Below are 23,148 nucleotides of genomic sequence, written 5' to 3'. Positions count from 1 at the left end.
GCAAGTGGACAGTGTCAACCTTGTAAACTGTTAAAATGGGGTTAAATATTGCCAGCATCAATGTGCGTAGCATCAAATCGGCTACGCGATGTGTTTCTATGATGGCCTTCCTGGCCAACGTTAAAGACGACGTCCTGTTCCTGCAGGAGTGTGGGATACCGCACCTCAGCAGCTACAGGAGAGGGTCGAGCTTATGGGCCCGTGGGCCGTCAGTTTGGTCGGGGGGCAACGATAGCCGCGCCTCCGGCCTGGGTATCCTGTTGAGAGGAGGCAACTTCACCATCTCCGAGGTTAAGGAGGTGGTGGGCGGTCGCCTCCTCGTCGCGGAGGTCATGTACAGGAATGCTCCCCTGAGACTGATTAATGTGTAAGCCCCAGCGGGTAAGAGTGAACGGTTGGCCGTCCTGCAGCAGCTTCCACTGTTGCTGGCTACGTCCAGGCCGGTCATTCTGGCTGGAGACTTCAACTGTATCATTGATGCAGATGGACGATCCGGCAGGGGGGACAGTAAACTGGACACCACGTCCAGAGCCCTGATGGACACGGTAAAAGATGCCAAGCTGCACGACGTCTTCAGCACCCCTGCAGACGGAGCGCAGCGTAGATACACCTGGGCATGGGCAGACGGGTCTATCTGCTCAAGGATAGATTACCTGTTTGTGTCCCGAACGCTCTCGGTCAGATCCACCGACGTCAAGCCGGTGTTCTTCTCTGACCACTGCCTCCTGCTGGCCGACTGTCACCTACAGGACGAGCAGCGGGCTGGTAAGGGAACGTGGAAACTGAACACCAAGCTGTTGAACCCGGGAAACATTGAGGAGCTCAAGAGGGACTACGCAGGTTGGAGAACCGTGAAGCCCCTCTTTGAGTCCCCAGCGGACTGGTGGGAAACAGTAAAAGGGAACATCAAGAGGTTCTTCATCCTCAAAGCTGTTCAGGAGGTGAGAGAGAGGCGGGGAAAACTGTCCCAGCTCCAGGAAAGTATGCAGAACCTGCTCCTGCTGCAGACAATGGGGGTGGATGTCACGGAGGACCTCAAGGAGGTGAAGGGCCAGCAAGCCTCGCTCTTTGCTTCGGAAGCCTCCAAGATAATCTTCCGGTCCAGGGTCCGCTCGGTGGAGCAGGACGAGACGTGCTCACGTTTCTTCTTCCAGAAGGTGCACAAAGAGAGCTCCGTGCTCAGCAGCCTGAAGGAAGAAGATGGCTCGATAACGTCATCTCAGGCTGACGTCATGAGGATCAGTAAATCCTTCTATACCAGTCTGTACGACGCGAAGCCAACCGATAGCGCGGCCTCCCAGTCGTTCCTGTCCTCTATCACGGAGGTCTTAGACGACAGAACACGGGAGAGGCTGGACCAGCCGCTATCTCTGGACGAGCTGACCAAGGCCCTCGAGTCCTTTGAAAAGAATAAAACTCCCGGAAGCGACAGCTTACCGGTCGAGCTCTATTCCGCTCTTTGGGACTTGATTGGTCGGGACCTGCTGGAGGTGTATGTCAGTATGCTTCGGGCAGGTACCATGAGCGAATCCATGAGGAAAGGCATCATCACCCTCATCTACAAGCGGAAGGGGGAGAGGGAGGAACTCAAAAATTGGAGACCAATCTCACTGTTGAATGCGGATTACAAAATTCTGTCAAAGGTAATCGCCAACCGGGTCAGGTCTGCTCTAGGGTCGGTGATTCACCCTGACCAAACCTGTGCTGTGCCGGGCAGGAAGATCGCTGAGAGTCTCACACTCCTCAGGGATACGATCGCCTACGTGCAGGACAGAGGGTTGGACACCTGCCTGATCAGCCTGGACCAGGAGAAAGCCTTTGACAGGATATCACACAGGTATATGAGAGATGTTCTCTCCAAAATGGGCTTTGGGGAGGGAATCTGCAATTGGATCAGACTGCTCTACACCAACATTGTCAGTGCAGTCTCAATCAACGGGTGGGAATCAGATAGCTTCCCGGTCAGATCTGGAGTCAGGCAGGGCAGCCCCCTCTCTCCTGCCTTGTTTGTGTGCTGCATAGAACCATTTGCCGAGTCCATCAGGAAGGATGCGAGCCTGAGAGGGGTGACTATTCCTGGCAGCGGGGACCTGCAGGTTAAGGCCTCCCTGTACATGGATGACATCGCCGTTTTCTGCTCGTATCCGCTGTCCGTGCGCAGACTCATGTGCATTTGTGACCAGTTCGAACGGGCCTCGGGGGCCAAGGTAAACCGAGGCAAGAGCGAGGCCATGCTCTTCGGGATCTGGGCCGACCAATCCTCGATCCCCTTCACCGTCAGGACCGACCACCTGAAGGTGCTGGGTATTTGGTTCGGAGGGGCTGCGGCGTGCGCCAAGTCTTGGGAGGAGCGTATCAGCAAATTGAGGCAGAAACTGGACAGATGGACGCTACGGTCGCTCTCCATCGCAGGAAAAAACCTGGTCATCAGGTGTGAGGCACTGTCATTGCTGTTATACGTGGCACAGGTCTGGCCTATTCCCAGAACCTGTGCCGCTGCAGTCACCCGGGCCATCTTCCAGTTCATATGGAGGTCAAAGATAGACCAGATCCGAAGGGACTCACTGTACAAAGATCTGGGCAACGGGGGAAAAAATACACCCAATGCCATCCTCACCCTGATGGCCACCTTTGTGTGTGGCTGCATCAAGCTGTGCGTGGATCCCCGGTACGCAAACACCAAGTGTCACTACGTACTGAGGTTCTACCTGTCCCCGGTGTTGTGAAGGATGGGCCTGGCCTCGCTGCCGCGGAACGCATTTTGCAGAATGCCCCATCGCCAGAACTTTCCAACAAGCACCAAGACATGGCTTGGCTGGTGGTGAGAAGGGCTCTGCCTGTGAGATCCTTAATGCACACCTGGACTCTCAGCCACACCGCACGCTGCCCTCGAAGCGGCTGCGGGGGGGACGAGACTGTCACACACCTCCTTCTGGAATGTGCCGATGCAGAGGAAGTCTGGAGAGGAATGCAGTGGTGTTTGTCGAGGTTCATCCCGAGCAGCGCCGTGACGCGAGACTCCGTGCTCTACGGTCTGTTCCCCGGGACGCACACCGAGACGAACATCAACTGTGCCTGGAGGACCATCAACTCGGTGAAGGACGCTGTCTGGGTGGTCCGAAACCTGCTGATCTTCCAGCTGAAGGAGTTGACCCCGACTGAGTGTTGCAGACTGGCACATTCCAAGGTCCAGGACTACGTGTTGAGGGACGCGCTGAAGCTTGGGGCAGCTGCCGCCAAGGCGCGGTGGGGAAAGACCACCGTGTAACGTCTGCCTGCCTAACGAAGAACAGGGGGCCCATGCAGTCATTTGGGCTCTGCTGACGCTTCAGCTAAAAATGTAATTGTACAGACCTGTAAAAAGGAATGATTACTCTGTTTTCCTGTAAATGTAAATGGAATGTTTACATATGTATGGCATGTCCAACTGTACAGACCATTAAAGTATTTTATGAATAAAGTATATTTTTGAAATATAAAAAAAAGGGGGAAAAAACACGCCCAATGCCACCCTCACCCTGATGGCCACCTTTGTGTTGTAGCTGCATTGTGCGTGGATCCCCGGTACGCAAACACCAAGTGTCACTACATACTGAGGTTCTACCTGTCCCCGGTGTTGCGAAGGATGGGCCTGGCCTCGCTGCCACGGAACGCTCCGAGTAGTTGAACCGTTCCATATCACCTGTCCTTCATGGAGAAATTTATGAAGAAAAACACCTTTGACCACAAGTCCATCAGGAAGTGGTCAGCACGTAGTGTCCTCGAGACCCTTCAGGAAAAGGAGAGGGCGGATCCTGCTGAGCGGTTCCCTGAGCAGACTGTCAAAGCCATTTGGCAGAATGCCTCATCGCCAGAACTTTCCAACAAGCACCAAGACATGGCTTGGCTGGTGGTGAGAAGGGCTCTGCCGGTCAGATCCTTCATGCACGCCTGGACTCTCAGCCGCACTGCACGCTGCCCTTGAAGCGGCTGCGGGGGGGACGAGACTGTCACACACCTGCTTCTGGAATGTGCCTACGCAGAGGAAGTCTGGAGAGGAATGCAGTGGTGTTTGTCGAGGTTCGTCCCGAGCAGCCCCGTGACGCGAGACTCCGTGCTCTACGGTCTGTTCCCCGGGATGCACACCAAGACGAACATCAACTGTGCCTGGAGGATCATCAACTCGGTGAAGGACGCTCTCTGGGTGGTCCGAAACCTGTTGATCTTCCAGCTGAAGGAGTTGACCCCGACTTAGTGTTGCAGACTGGCACATTCCAAGGTCCAGGACTACGTGTTGAGAGACGCGCTGAAGCTTGGGGCAGCTGCCGCCAAGGCGCGGTGGGGAAAAATCACCGTGTAACATCTGCATGCCTAAGAAGGACAGGGAGATAGTGAGGGCTGCAAGTGCTGGAGATCAGAGCTGAAAATGTGATGCTGGAAAAGCGCAGCAGGTCAGGCAGCTTCCAAGGAACAGGAGAATCGACGTTTCGGGCATAAGCCCTTCTTCAGGAATGAGGAAAGTGTGTCCAGCAGGCTAAGATAAAAGGTAGGGAGGAGGGACTTGGGGGAGGGGGGTTGGAAATGCGATAGGTGGAGGGAGGTCAAGGTGAGAGTGATAGGCCGGACTGGGGTGTGGGCGGAGAGGTCAGGAAGAAGATTGCAGGTTAGGAAGGCGGTGCTGAGTTCGAGAGATTTGACTGAGACAAGGTGGGGGGAGGGGAAATGAGGAAACTGGAGAAATCTGAGTTCAAAGAAGAACAGGGGGCCCAAGCAGTCATTTGGGCTCTGCTGGCGCCTCAGCTCAATGTAATCGCACCAACCTGTAAATAAGAATGATTACTATGTTTCGATACGCAAAGAAATGGAATGTGTAATATGTATGGCATGTCCAGTTGTATAGATCAAAGTATTTATGAATAAAAAATAAAGAAAACAGAAAAAAAAGGCACAAATATCTCCTTCTGGAAAGGAAAAATAACAAATGCTGAAGATCACAGTGAATCAGGCAGCATCTGTGGAGAAAGAGCAAGTCATTACTTTTTGTCATTTACATAAATGATTTGAATGCGAGCATAAAGGTACAGTTAGTAAGTTTGCAGATGACACCAAAATTGGAGGTGTAGTGGACAGCGAAGAGAGTTACCTCAGATTACAACAGGATCTGGACCAGATGGGCCAATGGACTGAGAAGAGGCAGATGGTGTTTAATTCAGATAAATGTGAGGTGCTGCATTTTGGGAAAGCAAATCTTAGCAGGACTTATACCTATTTAATGGTAAGGTCCTAGGGAGCGTTGCTGAACAAAGTGACTTTGGAGTGCAGGTTCATAGCTCCTTGAAAGTAGAATCGCAGAAGATAGGATAGTGAAGAAAGCGTTTGGCATGCTTTACTTTATTGGTCAGAGTATTGAGTGCAGGAGTAGGGAGGTCATGTTGAGGCTGTACAGGACATTGGTTAGGCCACTTTTGGAATATTGTGTGTAATTCTGGTGTCCAGGATGTTGTGAAACTTGAAAGGGTTCAGAAAAGACTTACAAGGATGTTGCCAGGGTTGGAGGATTTGAGCTATAAGGAGAGGCTGAATAGGCTGGGGCTGTTTTCCCTGGAGCGTCAGAGGCTGAGGAGTGACCTTATAGAGGTTTATAAAATCATGAGGGGCATGGATAGGGTAAATGGACAAGTTCTTTTCCCTGAGGTGGGGGAGTCCAGAACTAGAGGGCATAGGTTTAGGGTGAGAGGGGAAAGATATAACCTTTACACGCAGAGGGTGGTACAGGTATGGAATGAGCTGCCAGAAGAAGTGGTAAAGGCTGGTACAATTGCAACATTTTAAAGGCACTGGGATGGGTATATGAATAGGAAGGGTTTGGAGGGAAATGGGCTGGGTGCTGGCAGGTGGGACTAGATTGGGTTGGGATATCGGCATGGAAGTGTTGGACCAAATGGCCTGTTTCCGTGCTGTACATCTCTGTGGCTGTGTGAGTAGCTCCATGACATGGGACTCTGTGCTATATGGTCTGTTCCCCAGGACATACACTGAGACAACCATCAACTGCATCTGGAAAACCATCAATTTGGTGAAAGACGCTCTTTAGCCTGTCTGAAATGTGTTGGTCTTCCAGAACAAGGAGTTGATCCCAACGGAGTGTTGAGACTAGTAAATTCAAAGGTTCAGGACTACGTGCTGAGGAACATACTAAAGATAGGGGCACCTGCCGAGATGCAGTGGGGAAAGACCATCGTGTGAGGTCTCCATGCTGTCGGTAAATGGGAGTCTGTTCAGTTATCAGACCCTCCTGGTTTTTCAAATATATGTAAATATCAGTATTGTACATACACGAGAGGTCTTTGGGTTTTTGAATAGAGTCAAAGTCTGATGTTTTGTTTGTTTACTTGATACACAACTGTACAGCACTGAAATGTATTTGTGATAATGAATATATACCAAGAGATTTTTATGAGCAAGTATATATTTGAAATTTTAAAAAGAGAGAGAGAGAGAGAGTACCTGCTAGAAAATTTCGTTGTGGCTTTGAAACAGCAGAGTTTCAGCAGTGAGATCAAAGTGCTGCTGTTGAGGTCAAAGTGCAGGCTTTGGTAAGCATCATGTTTCGCTGAGGAGGGTGAGTGACATTAAGGTACAACAGGGTAAAGTCTTTCCTTGTAATCCAGTACTTACTGGAGGGATAGTAAAGGCAATTAGTGAAGTGGTATGCTCTTCCTGAGAGATATGGGAGATCAAGCAGAAATTTACTGCCCCTGACAACGATGTCCACAACAAGTATTAAATATTACGGGACACCAGGTTATAGTCCAACAGGTTTAATTGGAAGTACAAGTTTTCAGAGCACTGCTGCTTCGTCAGGTAGCTAGTGGAGTAGGATCATAAGACACAGAATTGATTGCAAAAGAACATAGTGTCATACACTGATGTGGTATATTGAACAAACCTAGATTGCTGTTGAGTCTTTCATCTTTTAGAATGGGCTGCAGGTTTAATTCACTAATATGTAAATCCCAGAACTTCTTTCAAGTCTCATTCCTGAGATAACTTAAGGTTTTGTTAATAAAAAAGTGACATCTCAGCTCAGACAATGCATAAAAGGTGTGAGGTTAGAGTTTGTATGTATTCCAGTCTTGAGTCAGACTGGTTCTATTTCAAAGTAGGAATTTATAAAATGTCACATAGATTTTTAAAAAAATGACTCCCTACAGATTGTGTGCTTTTTGAATAAAATGGAATGTATCTGCAAATACAATTCTGCAAATGCAAATTCACCTCATAGACTCATATGTGTGTACGCATGCACATGAGAGAGAGAGTGTGAGAATGTATGCATGTAGGTGCATCTGAGACAGATGGGAGAGGTGATTCACTGCTCTTCTGTTCAAAGTGAGCATAGAATTGTGGGCAAACATTCAAATTTGCTTTGTAACCTGTTATGTCATGTAAGCCTTGCCACAGACAGCGGGTGTCCACGTGGTTAGTCTGAGTCTTAGCCTAGTTTGGTATTACCTCATGGTATGGCTCTGATGGCCTAAAGAAAGTCGTGCCTGGATTTCCTGTATAGGTCAGGGTCACCTGACTTAAACGCCTCAGACCTGGGCTTCAGTCGGGAGTGAACTTTGGAAGCACATTTTTGAAGTTAGCCTGGTCGAAATCATTGGCTATAATGAACAAGGTTTCAGGATTCCGTCTCAAGACTGTTTGTGGCGCTGCGTACTTCATCAAGTGCACTCTTCATTTCCGCATGTGGTGAAATGTAGACCACTGTCAGGACGGCAGAGGTGAATTTGCATGGCAGGTAGTATGAACAGCATTTCACTTTAAATATTCTAGCTGTGGAGAGCACTGACTCACCAGGGTCACCAGATCTGAGTACCAGATGGTGTTGATCAGATGGCAGACACCACTGCCCTTTGCCTCGCCTGAGGACGCCAGGCAATCCATTCAGTGAACTGAGAAACCCTCAGGGTAACAGGAGTAAAACAGAGCACATAACAGTGCTTCAATTATCTTTGGAAGGTGAGTTTAGCTTCAAGTTCATCCATTTTGTTCTCAGTGTCATGGATGTTTGAGAGGTACAAGCAGGGGTGGGGTGTGGGGAGGGGGATCTTGAAACCCCAAAGTTTCAGTGTCAACTGAATTCCAGTGTGTCTCCTGCATTTCCTAGGTGGGCCACTACTCCTAGTCGATTCCAGGCATCGGTAAGGGAAGTCTGCTGCTCTGGAAGATATGAGTGTGCATCTAATGGGGTCTTGAGCACAGTCATGCCCTTGTGCGTTCCGGATGGTCTTGCAGTGAGTCTGGTTGGGCCTCCTCGCTATTGGGTCACCATGTGGTCAGGACTAGTTCCTGCAATGATCAGGCCTCGGTTCCAGGCTTCCACAAGTTCAAGCCTTCTGGCCTCTTGCAGGCTGACGATCTCTCTAGGCTTGTAGTTCCAGCATTGGCAAGGCAAGTGGGTGCTCCTGATGGAGTCCTGGGCACTAGTCAAGTCCTTGAGTGATCCACAGAAGCTTGCAGTTGATCTGATCAGAGCTCTCGACGTTAGGTCACCACAGGGTCAGGTCTTGTTCTCGCGCTGGTCACACCTGGATTCCAGCAACAGTAATCTGCCTTCATTGATTGGTGGATTCCCAGACTTGCAAGTAGGTTTCAGAGAAAATTGTTAGTAATTTTAACAGACTTAGAATTGAGTTTTCAAAGGCTAAAATGATAAGGTGTGTAAGAATAGGATCTCCTGTAGGCAGCTCACAGGAGTCACCAACATTCCAGCACAATTTTGTTTTGTGTATGGGAAGGTCTTGTCTCACAAATTTGATTTGAGTATTTTGAGGAAGTGACAAAGAAGATCTATGAGGGAAGGGAAGTGGATGCTGTCCTCATTGAAGCATTTGACAAAGTGCCTCTTGGTGGGCTGTTCCAGAAGATTAAGTCACATGGGATCCACAGTGAGTGAGTTGGTAAATTGGATACAAAATTGGTTAGGTCATAGAAGATAGAGTCGTTGTGGAGGACTGTTTTACTATTTGGAGGTCTGTGACCAGTGTTGATCTGCAAGGATCAGTGATGGCACCTCTGTGATTTGCATTATATACAAAAATGATTTGGATGAAGACGTAGGTAGTTTGATTAATAAGTTTGCAGATTACGTAAAGTGTGGTGGAATTGTGGATAGTGAGGAAGATTGCCAAAAGGATATAGATCAATTGGAAAGTTGGGCAGACTAATGGGTAGATGGAATTTAATCTGGACAAGTGTGAGGAGATGCATTTTGGGAAGTCAAATTAAGGAGCAAGTATATAGTAAATGGCAAGTTCCTTAGGAGCATTGACATACAGAGGGATCTTGGGGTAGAACTCCATAGCTCCTTAAAATTGGCAAAACACATGGATAAGGTGATAAAGAAGGTGCACATGCTTACCTTCATCGGTCAGGACTTTGAGTACAAAATTTGGGAAGTCATGTTGCAGCTATATAAAACTTTAGTTAGGCCACAATTAAGTATTGTGTGCAGTTCTGGTCACCCCACTTTAGGAAGGATATGGAGGCTTTGAAGAGGGTACAGAAGAGAAATACCAGGATGTTGCCTGGATTGGAGCTTATTAGCCTTAAGGAGATGTCGGGTAAACCTAAAATTGTTTATGCTAGAGTGGAGGCTAAGGGCAACTTGATAAAAATATATAAAATTATGAGACACATGGATAGGGTGGATAGTCAGTCTTTTTAACCCCAGAGTGGAAATGTCAAATACGCTGTACTTGAGGGCATTGTTCAAGTGAGAGGGGAAAATAAGGAGATGTGTGAGGTAAGGTTTTTTTTTACACAGAGGGTGGTGGGTGCCTGGAATGTGCTGCCAGGGAAGGTGGTAGAAGCAGATATGATAGCAACATTTAAGAGGCATTTTGACAGTCACATGAACAGGCAGGTTCGGATCACGTGCAGGTAATTGGATTAATTTAGACTGGTCAGTATGGTTGGCACATACATGGTGGAAGTAAGGGCCTGATCCTGTGCTGTGCTGTTCCATGTCCTGTGCTCTATGTTCAGGATACTATTGCTAAAGTTTCATTTCATTTCAAACCACAAGTTCCTGATACTTGGGCAAAGAGACAGCAGGAGAAAAGCTGGCAGTTTAGATTATGTAAAACGTAAGTTGAATCAGCCCTTGGCACATTACCACAGTTCCTAAGTAACAAGCTATAGATTGGTTGAGAATTAATTACAAATTTGATTGTTGTCCTTTAGATCAATAAGGGAAGCAAAGGTGAGGAATAGTTTTGCAAGATTAGCTAAAATCCAATAAGAATATTGAATTTATCAACACAAATATACTTAGGTCAAATGAAAAGAAAATGAAGAATATCAGTTCCCATCATGTGCTTCTGATTAATAGCAAAACAAAGCACTGGGCTGAAATTACTGTTGAGTATTTATGTCCTTTTCTTAAGTACTTAAGTACAGGAACAGGAAGTGGGAGCCATATCTTACCTTCCCATGTTTTTCAGGGTCCACACACAACCAGCTAAAAAGTTATAACTAACTTTCCACAATGTGTTCACTCTTTCACTTGCCTGTTCTACATCAACATATTTAAACATAGACTACTATCTTGATCATTGGCCTTTAACTTCAAAAGTTAGGAATCTTACTACATGCTTTAATCATAATTAATTTAACTTGATCTAAAAATTCTATCAAAATTAATTTACACAATGTTATGATTTTTTTTAAAGTAAAAGAGTGACTTTTAAAACACCATGGCAGTATTGGGTAGCACAGAGCACACAACCTTAAGACTTGCTTATTACGCTTGTGAAAAACAACTTAGTGTCATACAGTCATAGAGATGTACAGCATGGAAACAGACCCTTCGGTCCAACCCGTCCATGCCGACCAGATATCCCAACCCAATCTAGTCCCACCTGCCAGCACCTGGCCCATATCCCTCCAAGCCCTTCCTATTCATATACCCATCCAAATGCCCCTTAAATGTTGCAATTGTACCAGTCTCCACCACATCCTCTGGCAGCTCATTCCATACACGTACCACCCTCTGCATGAAAAAGTTTCCCCTTAGGTCTCTTTTATAGCTTTCCCTCTCACCCGAAACCTATGCCCTCTAGTTCTGGACTCCCCGACCCCCAGGGAAAAGACTTTGTCTATTTATCCTATCTATGCCTCTCAGAATTTTGTAAACCTCCATAAGTTCACCCCTCAGCCTCCGACGCTCCAGGGAAAACAGCCCCAGCCTGTTCAGCCCTAAAGAAGGGCTTATGCCCAAAACATCGATTCTCCTGCTCCTTGGATGCTGCCTGGCCTGCTGTGTTTTTCCAGCACCACATTTTTCAACTCTGGTACTCCAGCATCTGCAGTCCTCACTTTCTCCTACTACCCTCAGAGTTTACCATAGGATCAAAATGAGACTTGGTGTCACCATTAGGTCAAAAAGTATGATAAATTAGATCACCAAAATTATCGCTGAATGGCAGATCAGATTCAATGGTCTGAATGGGGTATTTTGGATAGTCTTATGTTCAGTACATTTTTCTTGATGCTTTTGTTGGGTACAGACATTACTAATGATGCCCACATTCATTGCCAAATACAGACAACCCTTGAACTGAACAGCTTGCTTGGCTATTTCAGAGGGCAGTTTTAAGGGGTTGGGTTTGCTTTGGGTTTGGAATCGCTTTGGGTTTGGAATCACATGTAGGCCCAGATCAAATATGAATGGCATATTTCCTTCCCAAAAAGGTACTTGTGAATCGGACAGGATTTTACAACTGTCAACGCATGGTTGCCATTAAATGAGATTAATTTCAGATTTATTAACTGAATTCAAATTTCATCAGCTGTCATGCTGAGATTCAATCCCAAGTCTCCATAACATATTTCTGGTGTTCTGGATTACTAATGCAGCAGTGTTACCACAATGCCCTGCTAGAAAAATAAACTTTATCAAGGGTACAGAGTTAATCTAACTTAGTGTGTCAGAGACACAAAAATTTCATTTAAAAAAACAAACAGTGTGCAATTTATTTACAATGTTAGCTATTCAAAGAAGAAATACTTGATGCATAACAAATCTCAGTTCATTAAGGCCTTTCAAAGTACTTTTTGTAATGAAATTTTGGAATCTAATTATAGACCTAAAGCCAAGTACAACAGTAACTGTAACTGATACCCTAAACAGTAATATGATGAATGGCTAATATTATCCATTGCATCTTTTAACATTGTCCTGAACAAGCAGATGGGTCATAGTTTAAAATTTTCCTTTAAGAATGGCCTCTCCAACAATACGGTGTTCTATCATAACTATACTTGAGTATTGTACTATGTCTCTTAGAAGATGTGTAGTTCCTCTTTAAGGGACATGCTCATGATTCATCACTGTATAATATAAAGCCCATTCTTCACCTTATTGAGCCCTGTCCTCTTGTAGCATGAGATGAGGAATATGTGCTGTAATACATCGAATCACTTAGCTTTAGTCCAAACGTGCAAGTGCATATGTAGGTGCCAGGCACTGCAATAAAATGTTGTTTTAAATATTACAGTCCTCAAAACTAAGTGACCTGTTTGAATACATGTACAAACAGATTCCAGAACAGCTTCTTCTCTGTTATCAGACTTTTGAGTGGACCTCTTAAATGTGAATATCGATCTCTTTCTGCACCTTCTCGGCAGCCGTAACACTAATCCTGTACTCTGTTCTGTTACCTGATACACTTGTAAGTACAATCTGCCTGTAAAGCACGTAAGACAACATTTCTCAGTGTACCTTGGTACACTTGACAGTAATAAATTAAATCAAGAAGTATTGAAGTGCAATAGTTGCAGATCAGTAATATCTCAGATCATGAAGAAGCATGGCTGTAAACAACAGCAAATGTTTGTAAAGGAATCCTCAGTGAAGATTAGACAACCTGGGATCAAAGTACATTAAGATGGCCTGACATAATATGCTTGATGATATATGATGCTGTCCTCCACTTCTTGGCTAACCATGTTTGGCTTATCCCCTTCCTAGAATCAGTTTTAAACCTAACAAGATGTTAGACACAGGGACTTTGGTGAGTATTGTCCTAGCGGTGTTTTTGGTACTGTGACAGAAATGCCTTTTGAGTACCATGCTGTAAGCAGTTTTTTTTTGATTTGGGATTAATGCAACTTATTTTACTAGTTAAAAATCTTTGACTTCACATTACATAGATGGTTTGGTTTATTTCATTTTATCTGTTGCTTACATAATAAACTTCTGTTTAATTAAGGAGGCACATCTGTTGCATTGCATACTTCTATTTTTGTAAGGGACCACTTTATTAAAACAAATGAAAATATGGTCTGTAGATCCAGGTTTCTGTATGGAATCTTAACTTGTCCAGTAATAACATTGGCAGGATCATAACATTATTCAAAAAAGCAGAAATTGCACAACTATAGGAAGATATCAGGAGTGTAGCATGAAGCACAGGGTGATAGATTCATTCTGTGATTTACAGATTCACAAACAAACTTCCTAAAAATCTTGAATTCGGAACATACTCCTACTCTGTTGAAGCTTCATAAAAATATTACTGTTCTTTGTCAATCCACGTGTCAGCCTTGTTAATGTGACACACAAATGACTGTTTTGTCCCCCTTATCAACTTTTTGGTGCCTCATTTTGCAACACTTCAACCCTCAGACTTCTTTGTGTTCATTGCAATGTTATAAATCTCTACCTTTAATACTATTCTTAGCTTTGAATGCACCCACAGATGGGTCTTTCATACTGAGCTTTTGTTTTCGTTAAAAATGGAATGCATTATTTTTAAACTATTTCTTCAAAAGTTTACATTATTTATTTTAGAGTCAGCTTTATTGTGAAAAGAGGCATTTGGCCCATGATCTCTGCAGCACAACTATCTAATTGCGTTTTTCAGCATTCAGTCCATAGTCTTGAAAGGGCACTTCAAGGGATCATCTAAATACTTTTTAAATGTTGTGATGATTAAGTCTACTACACTTTTAACAGTGAGTTCCAGATATTTGTCACTCTTCAGATGAAAAAATGTTTTCCTTGAATTCCTCTAAACCTCCTGCCCAACATTACCATAGTTATTAGTCTCATTATCCAGTTAACCAGTCTTCCCCTCAAAACAATGCAATTAGTGTTAAAGCTTTTGTTTGTGACTATTTCAGTTTCAAATTTGCATGGAAGTTAATTGGATTATGATCACCATTTTGCAACATATCTTCTACAAATTATTTAATAGGATATGGTTAATTAATAAAAACTTAAAAATTGATTCAACCACCCCCAGTTAGTTCCACAACTTGTTGCTCCAATGAATTGTCATGAGAACATTCTACAAGACCCATTCTTTATCTTCAAGGCAAGTTGACCCTTTTGATTATCCCACTATGTAAAAATTGAAGCCCCTAGAATTGTCTGCCTTGGTCACAAGCTCCATTTATTTAATGATGGCTCCACCAGGATAACTATCAGTAAGAGACCTATAAACTATGACCACTAGCGTTCTGGACTTTTACAATTCCTAATGTCCACCCATTCTAAATCTACTTCCAGATCTTTTGACTTCAGATCCTTTTTCATGAATGGCCTTGTCATCCTTTATTATCTGGGCTATCCCGATTCTTTTGTCATTCTATAGCTATTTCCAAAATACTGTGTAACTTGAATTATTTATTTACCAACCTTAGTTACCTGTAACCAATGAATAAATCTAAACCACTTGAGACACTAGTTCATTTATCTTATATGGGATACTTTGAACCGATAAAGATATGGACATTGGACTTATTACTTCTGTTCACCTTCAGTGGCTGAGGTAATGTTTTGCCTGAGTTAATCTATTTGCCTTTAAATATATCTTAAAAACTAATTGGTGGATTTCAATAAAACTTGATATACAAATAGGGTAATATCCAAAGAACCGTTTGTTTTTGGTAAAGATACAGATCTGAATCCTGGAATTTTAAGGATCCATGCATATTAGGGGATTGGTTGAATTAGTTTGGTTGTTTTTAAAAGAATGTTGCGTTTTGTTTTACTTGGAATGCTGACTGTTTTTAGTCTTGGGGATTGCCTCAGCTCCTGTTGTAAAAGTTGCCACAATTTGCAAAATATAGGCAGTTTTCAGAGCAGGCTGATGGGATGCGAGGATTGGCTTGAAATCTCTCTACAGCAAGTTGGAGGCTCTTAATCGTTTCTTTTTTTAAACTTTGCAGTTACAGAATATCTGCTTGGCAGGTAAAAGTTTCAACGAAGAGGTGCATAATAGTAATAACATCAAGTTAAAAGCAAACTGGAGAGATGGGCTCTACTGAATGCCTTCCACTTATTTCATTCAGCAATACATATTTTCCTAGGCATGCAGTAAAGTAATAACAGACAGTAAATCCAGAACACCTGTACTAGACCCCACCAAAGGAACAAAAATACCTTCTGAATGGCTCCATACAGGTGGCAGCCAGAGCAGAGCTGATTTTAAATTTAAGCTGGGGAGGGGGGGGGGGGGGGGGGGGGGGGGGGGGTAGGAAAGAGGTAGAGAGTTGTGAAACCTAGAGACCATTTCTTCTGGATGCTGTGCCTAAAAGCATTTGCTTCCTGTTCCAAAAGGAAAGTGGGACTCATCACATCCTACCTTTTTCCGTTTCCATAGGTTGACTTGGCCTAAATCGGATATGGATGCAGCCCAAACCTCAGGAAATTTTGGGACAATATGTTGGGATTCTGGCCTGCACTGTGACTGATCTCAAAACCAATTTCCCTTTGCTGTGTACCTGAGACATTGAGCACTTCTGGGGTACATAGAAAGATTAGCCCAGGTTTTATCAGTACAAGACAGCCTTCAATATTTGAAGTTATCATTTAATCATATAGAACATAGAAGAATACAGCGCAGTACAGGCCCTTTGGCCCTCGATGTTGCGCCGATCCAAGCCCACCTAACCTATACTAACCCACTATCCTCCATATACCTATCCAATGCCCGCTTAAATGCCCATAAAGAGGGAGAGTCCACCACTGCTACTGGCAGGGCATTCCATGAACTTACGACTCGCTGAGTGAAGAACCTACCCCTAACTTCAGTCCTATATCTACGCCCCCTTAATTTAAAGCTATGCCCCCTTGTAATACCCGACTCCATACGCGGGAAAAGGTTCACACTGTCAACCCTATCTAACCCCCTAATCATCTTGTACACTTCAATCAAGTCACCCCTAAACCTTCATTTCTCTAATGAAAACAGCCCCAAGTGTCTCAGTCTTTCCTCATACGATCTTCCTTCCATACCAGGCAACATCCTGGTAAACCTCCTCTGCACCCGTTCCAGTGCCTCCACGTCCTTCCTATAGTATGGCGACCAAAACTGCACACAATATTCCAGATGCGGCCGCACCAGAGTCTTATACAACTGCATCATGACCTCAGGACTCCGGAACTCAATTCCTCTACCAATAAAAGCCAGTACGCCAAATGCCTTCCTCACCGCACTATTTACCTGGGTGGCAACTTTCAGAGATCTGTGTACATGGACACCAAGATCCCTCTGCTCATCCACACTACCAAGTATCCGACCATTAGCCCAGTACCCCATCTTTTTGTTATTCTTCCCAAAGTGAATCACCTCACACTTAGCTACATTGAATTCCATTTGCCACCTTTCTGCCCAGCTCTGCAGCTTCTCTATATCCTGCTGTAACCTGCCACATCCTTCCTCACTGTCAACAACTCCTCCGACTTTCGTATCATCCGCAAACTTGCTCACCCAACCTTCTAACCCCTCTTCCAGGTCATTTATAAAAATGACAAACAGCAATGGTCCCAAAACAGATCCTTGCGGAACACCGCTAGTGATGGCACTCCATGAAGAAACTTTGCCATCAACTACTACCCTCTGTCTTCTTCCATCCAGCAAATTCCTAATCCAAACCTCCAACTCACCCTCAATGCCATATCTCCGTATTTTCTGCAGTAGCCTACCATGGGGAACCTTATCAAACGCCTTACTAAAATCCATATATACCACATCTACCGCTTTCCCCTCATCAACCTCCTTCGTCACCTTTTCAAAGAATTCAATAAGGTTTGTGAGGCACGACCTGCCCTTCACAAAACCATGCTGACTATCCTTGATCACATTATTCCTATCCAGATGTGCATAAATCCTATCCCTTACAATTCTCTCTAAGACTTTGCCCACAACAGAAGTGAGACTCACCGGCCTATAGTTACTAGGGTTATCCCTACTCCCTTTTTTGAACAAGGGAACCACATTTGCTATCCTCCAGTCTTCTGGCACTACTCCTGTAGACAAAGAGGACATAAAAATCAAGGCCAATGGCTCTGCAATCTCCTCCCTTGCTTCCCAGAGAATCCTAGGATAAATGCCATCAGGGGACTTATCTATTTTCACCTTTTCCAGGATTTCCAATACCTCTTCTCTACATACCTCAAAGCCATCCATTCTACTTATTTGTGACTCAGTATTCGCATCGACGACAATGCCCTGTTCCTGAGTAAATACTGAAGAAAAGTATTCATTCAGTGTCTCCCCAATCTCTTCCGCCTCCACACGCAACTTCCCACTACTATCCTTGACTGGACCTATTCCTACCCTAGTCATTCTTTTATTCCTAACATACCTATAGAAAGCCTTAGGGTTTTCCCTAATCCTACCGACTAAGGACCTTTCATGTCCCCTCCTTGCTGCTCTTAGCTCTCTCTTCAGGTCCTTCCTGGCTACCCTATAACTCTCAATCGCCCCAATTGAACCTTCACGTCTCATCTTAAGATAGGCCGCCCTCTTCCATTTAACAAGGGATTCCAATTCCTTATTAAACCACGGCTCCCTCGCACGACCCTTTCCTCCCTGCCTGACAGGTACATAATTATCAAGGACACTCAATAGTTGCTCCTTGAACAACCTCCACATATCATTTACACTCTTGCCTTGGAGTCTACTTTTCCAAGCCACACATCCTAAGTCATGCCTCACCGCATCATAATTTCCCTGACCCCAGCTATAACTCTTGCCCTGTAGTACACACTTATCCCTCTCCATCACGAGAGTAAAAATCACCGAATTATGGTCACTATCCCCAAAGTGCTCACCTACCTCTAATTCTAACACCTGGCCTGGTTCGTTACCCAGAACCAAATCCAGTATGGCCTCACCTCTTGTTGGCCTGTCTACATATTGTGTCAGGAAACTCTCCTGCACACATTGAACAAACACTGACCCATCTAACGAACTTGAGCTATAGCTTTCCCAATCAATATCAGGAAAGTTAAAGTCCCCCATAACAACCACCCTATTACTGTCACTCATCTCCTGAATCACCTTCCCTATCCTTTCTTCAATGATTCTAGGACTATTAGGAGGCCTGTAAAAGACTCCTAACAGGGTGACCTCACCTTTCCTATTCCTAACCTCAGCCCAAACTACCTCAGATGGCAAGTCCTCATCCATCGTCCTTTCCACCACTGTAATACTAAATTTGGTCAAATTTGGTCTTGATCATTCCAGTGGACCATAATTACATGGTTTTCAATTCCAAATCTGTACTGATTTACAACACACGCTGAACAATGTGTTGGGCTGCACCAGTTCGGGATTTCTGACATTGACCACATCAGGGAAACTCCGAAGACAAGAAAGTGATATTCTTGCCATTAAAGGCTCAAATTTTACGTCAGCTTCTTGACTACCCAACCATTGTTAACTGAACCAATTCATAACCTCAACATTGTATTTGACACGTTACCACAACTACACCGCACCAATTAAACTCCTTCAGGAAATACTGAATGGCAAAAGAAAACTGCTCATTTACAGTTTATCCTATTTCAGTTATCCATCCTACATCCCTAGGACCTCCTGCTCTGCACCTCAAATTAACTTTATTGTCTACTCCACGAGCCGATTGTGTGTTTTGCAAGGTCAGTTCCAGAAATGCAAGATATTAGATCGAATTAATACCAGAGTGCTGGATTAGATGTATTTAGACTATTGACCAACTGAAGGTTACGTAAATTACAATAGGTTTATTGTTTGGTCGCATGGCCAGCTTAACATTTTTATTGGAAGTACAATGACCAACCAGCTAGTAACTTTCAAAGTCAGAGGAACTCAAACTAAGTACAACACAAATAATTTACACAAAGGAAAGAATACAAAGTACCCTGGGTTACTAAGAGTTCACTAAAATGGTTATTTGCTTTGTCTTGGATTGATGGTCTGGCTTGAGTAATATTCTGGGTGTAATTCTCAGTTTAAGATGCATGGCTTATATTAGAATTCACAAACATTAAGAACAGTAAACTTTATTAGATATCAAAACATCCCTTAAATAAATCAGTTTAACTTTGTGACCACCGAACAAATTATATCCACATCTTAGAACTTTTGAGCACAAATGTCGACATTGAACTTTCAAAACCTATGAAACAACACTGGAATCATACAAAATGAAATAAATCAGGGACTACAAACTTTAGAGCTCTGAAATAAATTTTAAAAAGCTTGAAAAAACACCATCCATGAGGAGAAACCAGCTGAAGTGTTGGACAGAACCCTGAAGAAGGCTCCTGCCCGGAAGATTAAGAAAAATCTTCTCTCCACAGATCCTAATTGGCCTGCGTGTCTCTAGCATCTTGACTTTTTAAAACTTATCACAATAGTGATCCAATTTATATTTCAAAAAGTCGCCCTTATTTACATGATATGCTAATTTTAATTGTAAGTCTAGCTCCCTTCACAACGTTAACTGAAAGAACTATCATTTTCAGCAATTCTAAACCACATTCCAAAGTGGCAAATATTTCTTGTTACATTTTTCCATTTAAGTCAAAAGTACACATTACAGAAAATGTACAAGATGACAATCTATTGAACAAAATTTAGATGACAGGAACAACAATCCAAACTGAAGTGGATTATAGCTGTCATATAGACGGCATTACAGACTTGGAGTTATTCCAATAGACCAATTGTTTCATGCTATTGAACTTAGTCTATTCTTTTCACTAAACTGTTAATTTGATTTTATTCAATTTTGTTCAGCCTGTCTGTAATAAGTTTCAGCAAAATATTTGAAATATAAACATTGTAAATGATTTAAATATTTGTAGTTTACAATGAATAAGGGTTAACAAATTGCACTTCAAATTAAGTTTAACAAAAATATGGTAAGCACTGACAGAAAGTTGAACTCCATTTGTCAAGAACAACATCGGTTCAGTCTTTTTCTTAACGGGAAGTTAGCAACATGTATTAAACATGCATTACCAACATTCTATTCAGTAGTGTCATTACAACCTCACAAATCCTTCAAATACCACAAACTACCTGAAAACAAAGTAGGTACATTCACAGAATGCATTCATTTGTCTCAAAATTTTAAAAATACCTTTTTAAACATGCAAGAGACTGGGCACAATTTACTCTAAGTTTTAAATTATAGGAGACAATATTTCCTCACTGCTTTAGCAAAATGACCATTTCCTAACAGTTTTCAAAAAGATTTTCATCAAAGTTAGGTAATTCATCGTGATCTCCTGTTAAAGAGTTCAGTGTGGATGTGGACAATAAATCTACCAACATTTCCTCCTTTGTGGGACTCTCATAAACTGATTCACAGTTACCAATGGATTCAATTTTACGGCTCTGCACCTGTAAAGTTGAAACAGGTGATATGTGATCACCATTAACAGTCCTTGGAGCTATGTTACACTCATTACTCAATTTACAGTTTGCTGCTCTTCCACAAAGCCATGCGTCACTACTTTGCACGTCATTAGATGTAGTAGTGGTTGTAGCTGGGGTGAAAAGTTCGGCAAGTAATTCATCATGGCCTGGGCTATTATTCAATGAAGCACTTGAACTGGCTGAATAAACAGACTTATCATTTTCAACACCAAGCTCACGCCAAAGTTCATTCAATACATCATCATACAACATGCTTCCATTATTTGCAACATTTAACTGTCCTTCAAGACTCGAAGTATTTGCATAGTCGCTATCAAATTCATCCTGCTTAGTCTTCATGAGCTGTTCAAGCGAACTGAGTTGATCTTTTTTGTCTTGAAGTTTTTTGAGCAATTTGAGACGAAGGCAATGAGCTTTTGAGCTGGCATAATTCAGTTGTGTTTGCTTGTTTGAGCTGGAGCACTGATTCTTCAAAATACAAGTACCTGTTTCAGATTTTAAGGGGTGAGTACATTTTGATGAATTATTAAGAAATGTTTTGTTTAATGTATGGATACCGGAAGAGATTGTCTTAGGCAACAATACTTTGCAGTTCTCAATCATGTTACCAGGATTTTGAGGCAAATAGTTGTCATTTTGTACACAAGCAGCAGTAGGAATATTTGAATCTTGAGAGACAGATAACTCTTTGGCGCTTTGTGTGCGTTTTGATAAATATTTGGTCTTGAACCCATCAAAGCGCTCCTTTACAGGATACTTTGGATCAGTGATTTTCAATGAAGCATTGCCTTTGTGAGCATTCTTAACCTCATTCTGAGGCAATATTCTAGGTTGATTGCCTGCCAGCGTTGAAAGGTGGCGGTTGAACAAGTTCCTTGTCCAACCTACAGCAAAGCTTTTTTTAGCTGCCAGAGGTTGGGAAATATCAGCTGATGACCCATTTATATTTGACGTTTTCAAGTTCTCAGATACTGGGATTTTGGCGTGATCTTCCTTTTGTACTTTTGCCTTAAACTGTATAGACATTTCTGAACAATCGGATGCAGTTTTTCTTTCTTGAGTAGGAGAGGAATTTGAACTTGTTACATTATCTTTTTGTAATAGAGCAGACGAGGCACCGGCTACATCAATTCCTTGTAGCTGCGATGATCTAGATGGCCATGAAGATGCTTTGGATTTTAAAACGTATTTTTGAGGCATATCAGGTTCAATGACTGTTACCTGGTTTATTTGTTGGGAAATGTCCTTAGAATACTGTATATCAGTACGAGGTTGTACAGATACATCATGACCAACAGCCACTTGAGTCACAAGAGATGAATTTTGTAGAGTTTTCTCCTTATTCTGCAAATCATATTGCTCAGCACTTGGTACGATTTGTGTATTGTCTACTGGCTTCCGCTCATTGTCGACTTTAGCTTCTACAAGATTCAGCGTTACCACGGCATCATCTGTCAGATGTTCCAAACTCGAAAGTAAGTTATTACTTGAAGTTCCTTGTTCACCTTCTTTTACACAGTTTGCATTAGGTTTAATCTCTGGATGTGCACTGAAAATTGGTTTCTTGACTGCACTTAACTGAACAGGACTGTTAGATGATGTTTCACAGAGTTGCTGTGATACAGAGGTAGTGGCATTGCTCGTGAAGGTTGGGAAAGATGCAGAGGTTGAATCACCAAATGAAAGTGTGGTGCTGCTTCGTGTTGGATTTTCAAGGTCAGTCTTTTCCCAGATGACAATGTGAATTTCATGCGCAGGAACATTTAAAACTGAATGCCGACAACTAGTAGAACCTTTCAAGTCATCACATTCAAGCCATGACCCTGCAAGATAAAACCAAAAATAAACTCAAGTACAGCTACTTAAAAAGGTTGTTTGAAAAAAAAACTTTGTTAACTAACTGGAAAATATGTATTACACTTATTTTTATTACATACACACCTCACAGACCTCTCTCATATGCTCACACATACACTCCCACATGCACCCTCTCACAGAGTTGTCTTTCTTTAGACACACTCACACACAACACCCCACCCCCCCAAGACACACACATGTTTGTGGGGTGAATTTGTACTTGCAGAATTATATTTTACTTTGCTCAAAAACTGCAGCTCACACCTGAAATGCATTATCTGGGCCGACATGACACCAACTGTTAAAGTTCACTTGAGAATGTCGCTTTTAAAAAAGTTTTGTGATTTACATATGAAAGAACTGAAACCAACATGGTCATTCTAAAAGATGAGAGACTTAAACAATCCAGGTCTTTTTCAATATATAATTTCAGTTACGTAATACTGCAAACTTTTGCTATAAATTCTGTGTCTTATGATCTTGTACTCCACAACCACCTGATGAAGGAGCAGCACTCCAAAAGCTAGTGCTTCCAAATCAACCAGTTGGACTACAACCTGGTGTGGTGTGTTTTTTTTTAAAA

At 43.1% G+C, this 23,148-nt stretch overlaps 1 protein-coding gene across 2 annotated transcripts in view; it reads right to left on the bottom strand.

Moving 5' to 3' along the window:
* Nucleotides 1-19,025: 19,025 nt before the first annotated feature.
* The window catches only part of uspl1 (ubiquitin specific peptidase like 1), a 29,530-nt gene continuing 25,407 nt past the window's right edge, over nt 19,026-23,148 (bottom strand). For both annotated transcript variants that reach the window (XM_087988206.1, XM_087988207.1), the window contains one exon: nt 19,026-22,531. In XM_087988206.1, coding sequence (XP_087844332.1) covers nt 20,505-22,531 — 2,027 coding nt within the window. In that variant the 3' untranslated portion in view covers nt 19,026-20,504. The remainder of the gene's footprint in view (nt 22,532-23,148) is intronic.

This window comes from Chiloscyllium plagiosum, unplaced genomic scaffold, assembly GCF_037043375.1.
Source record: "Chiloscyllium plagiosum isolate Xiang-an unplaced genomic scaffold, Cpla_swu_hap1 HiC_scaffold_6, whole genome shotgun sequence".
Classification (NCBI taxonomy): Eukaryota; Metazoa; Chordata; class Chondrichthyes; order Orectolobiformes; family Hemiscylliidae; genus Chiloscyllium; species Chiloscyllium plagiosum.
This window is presented reverse-complemented; position numbering and strand designations above follow the sequence as displayed.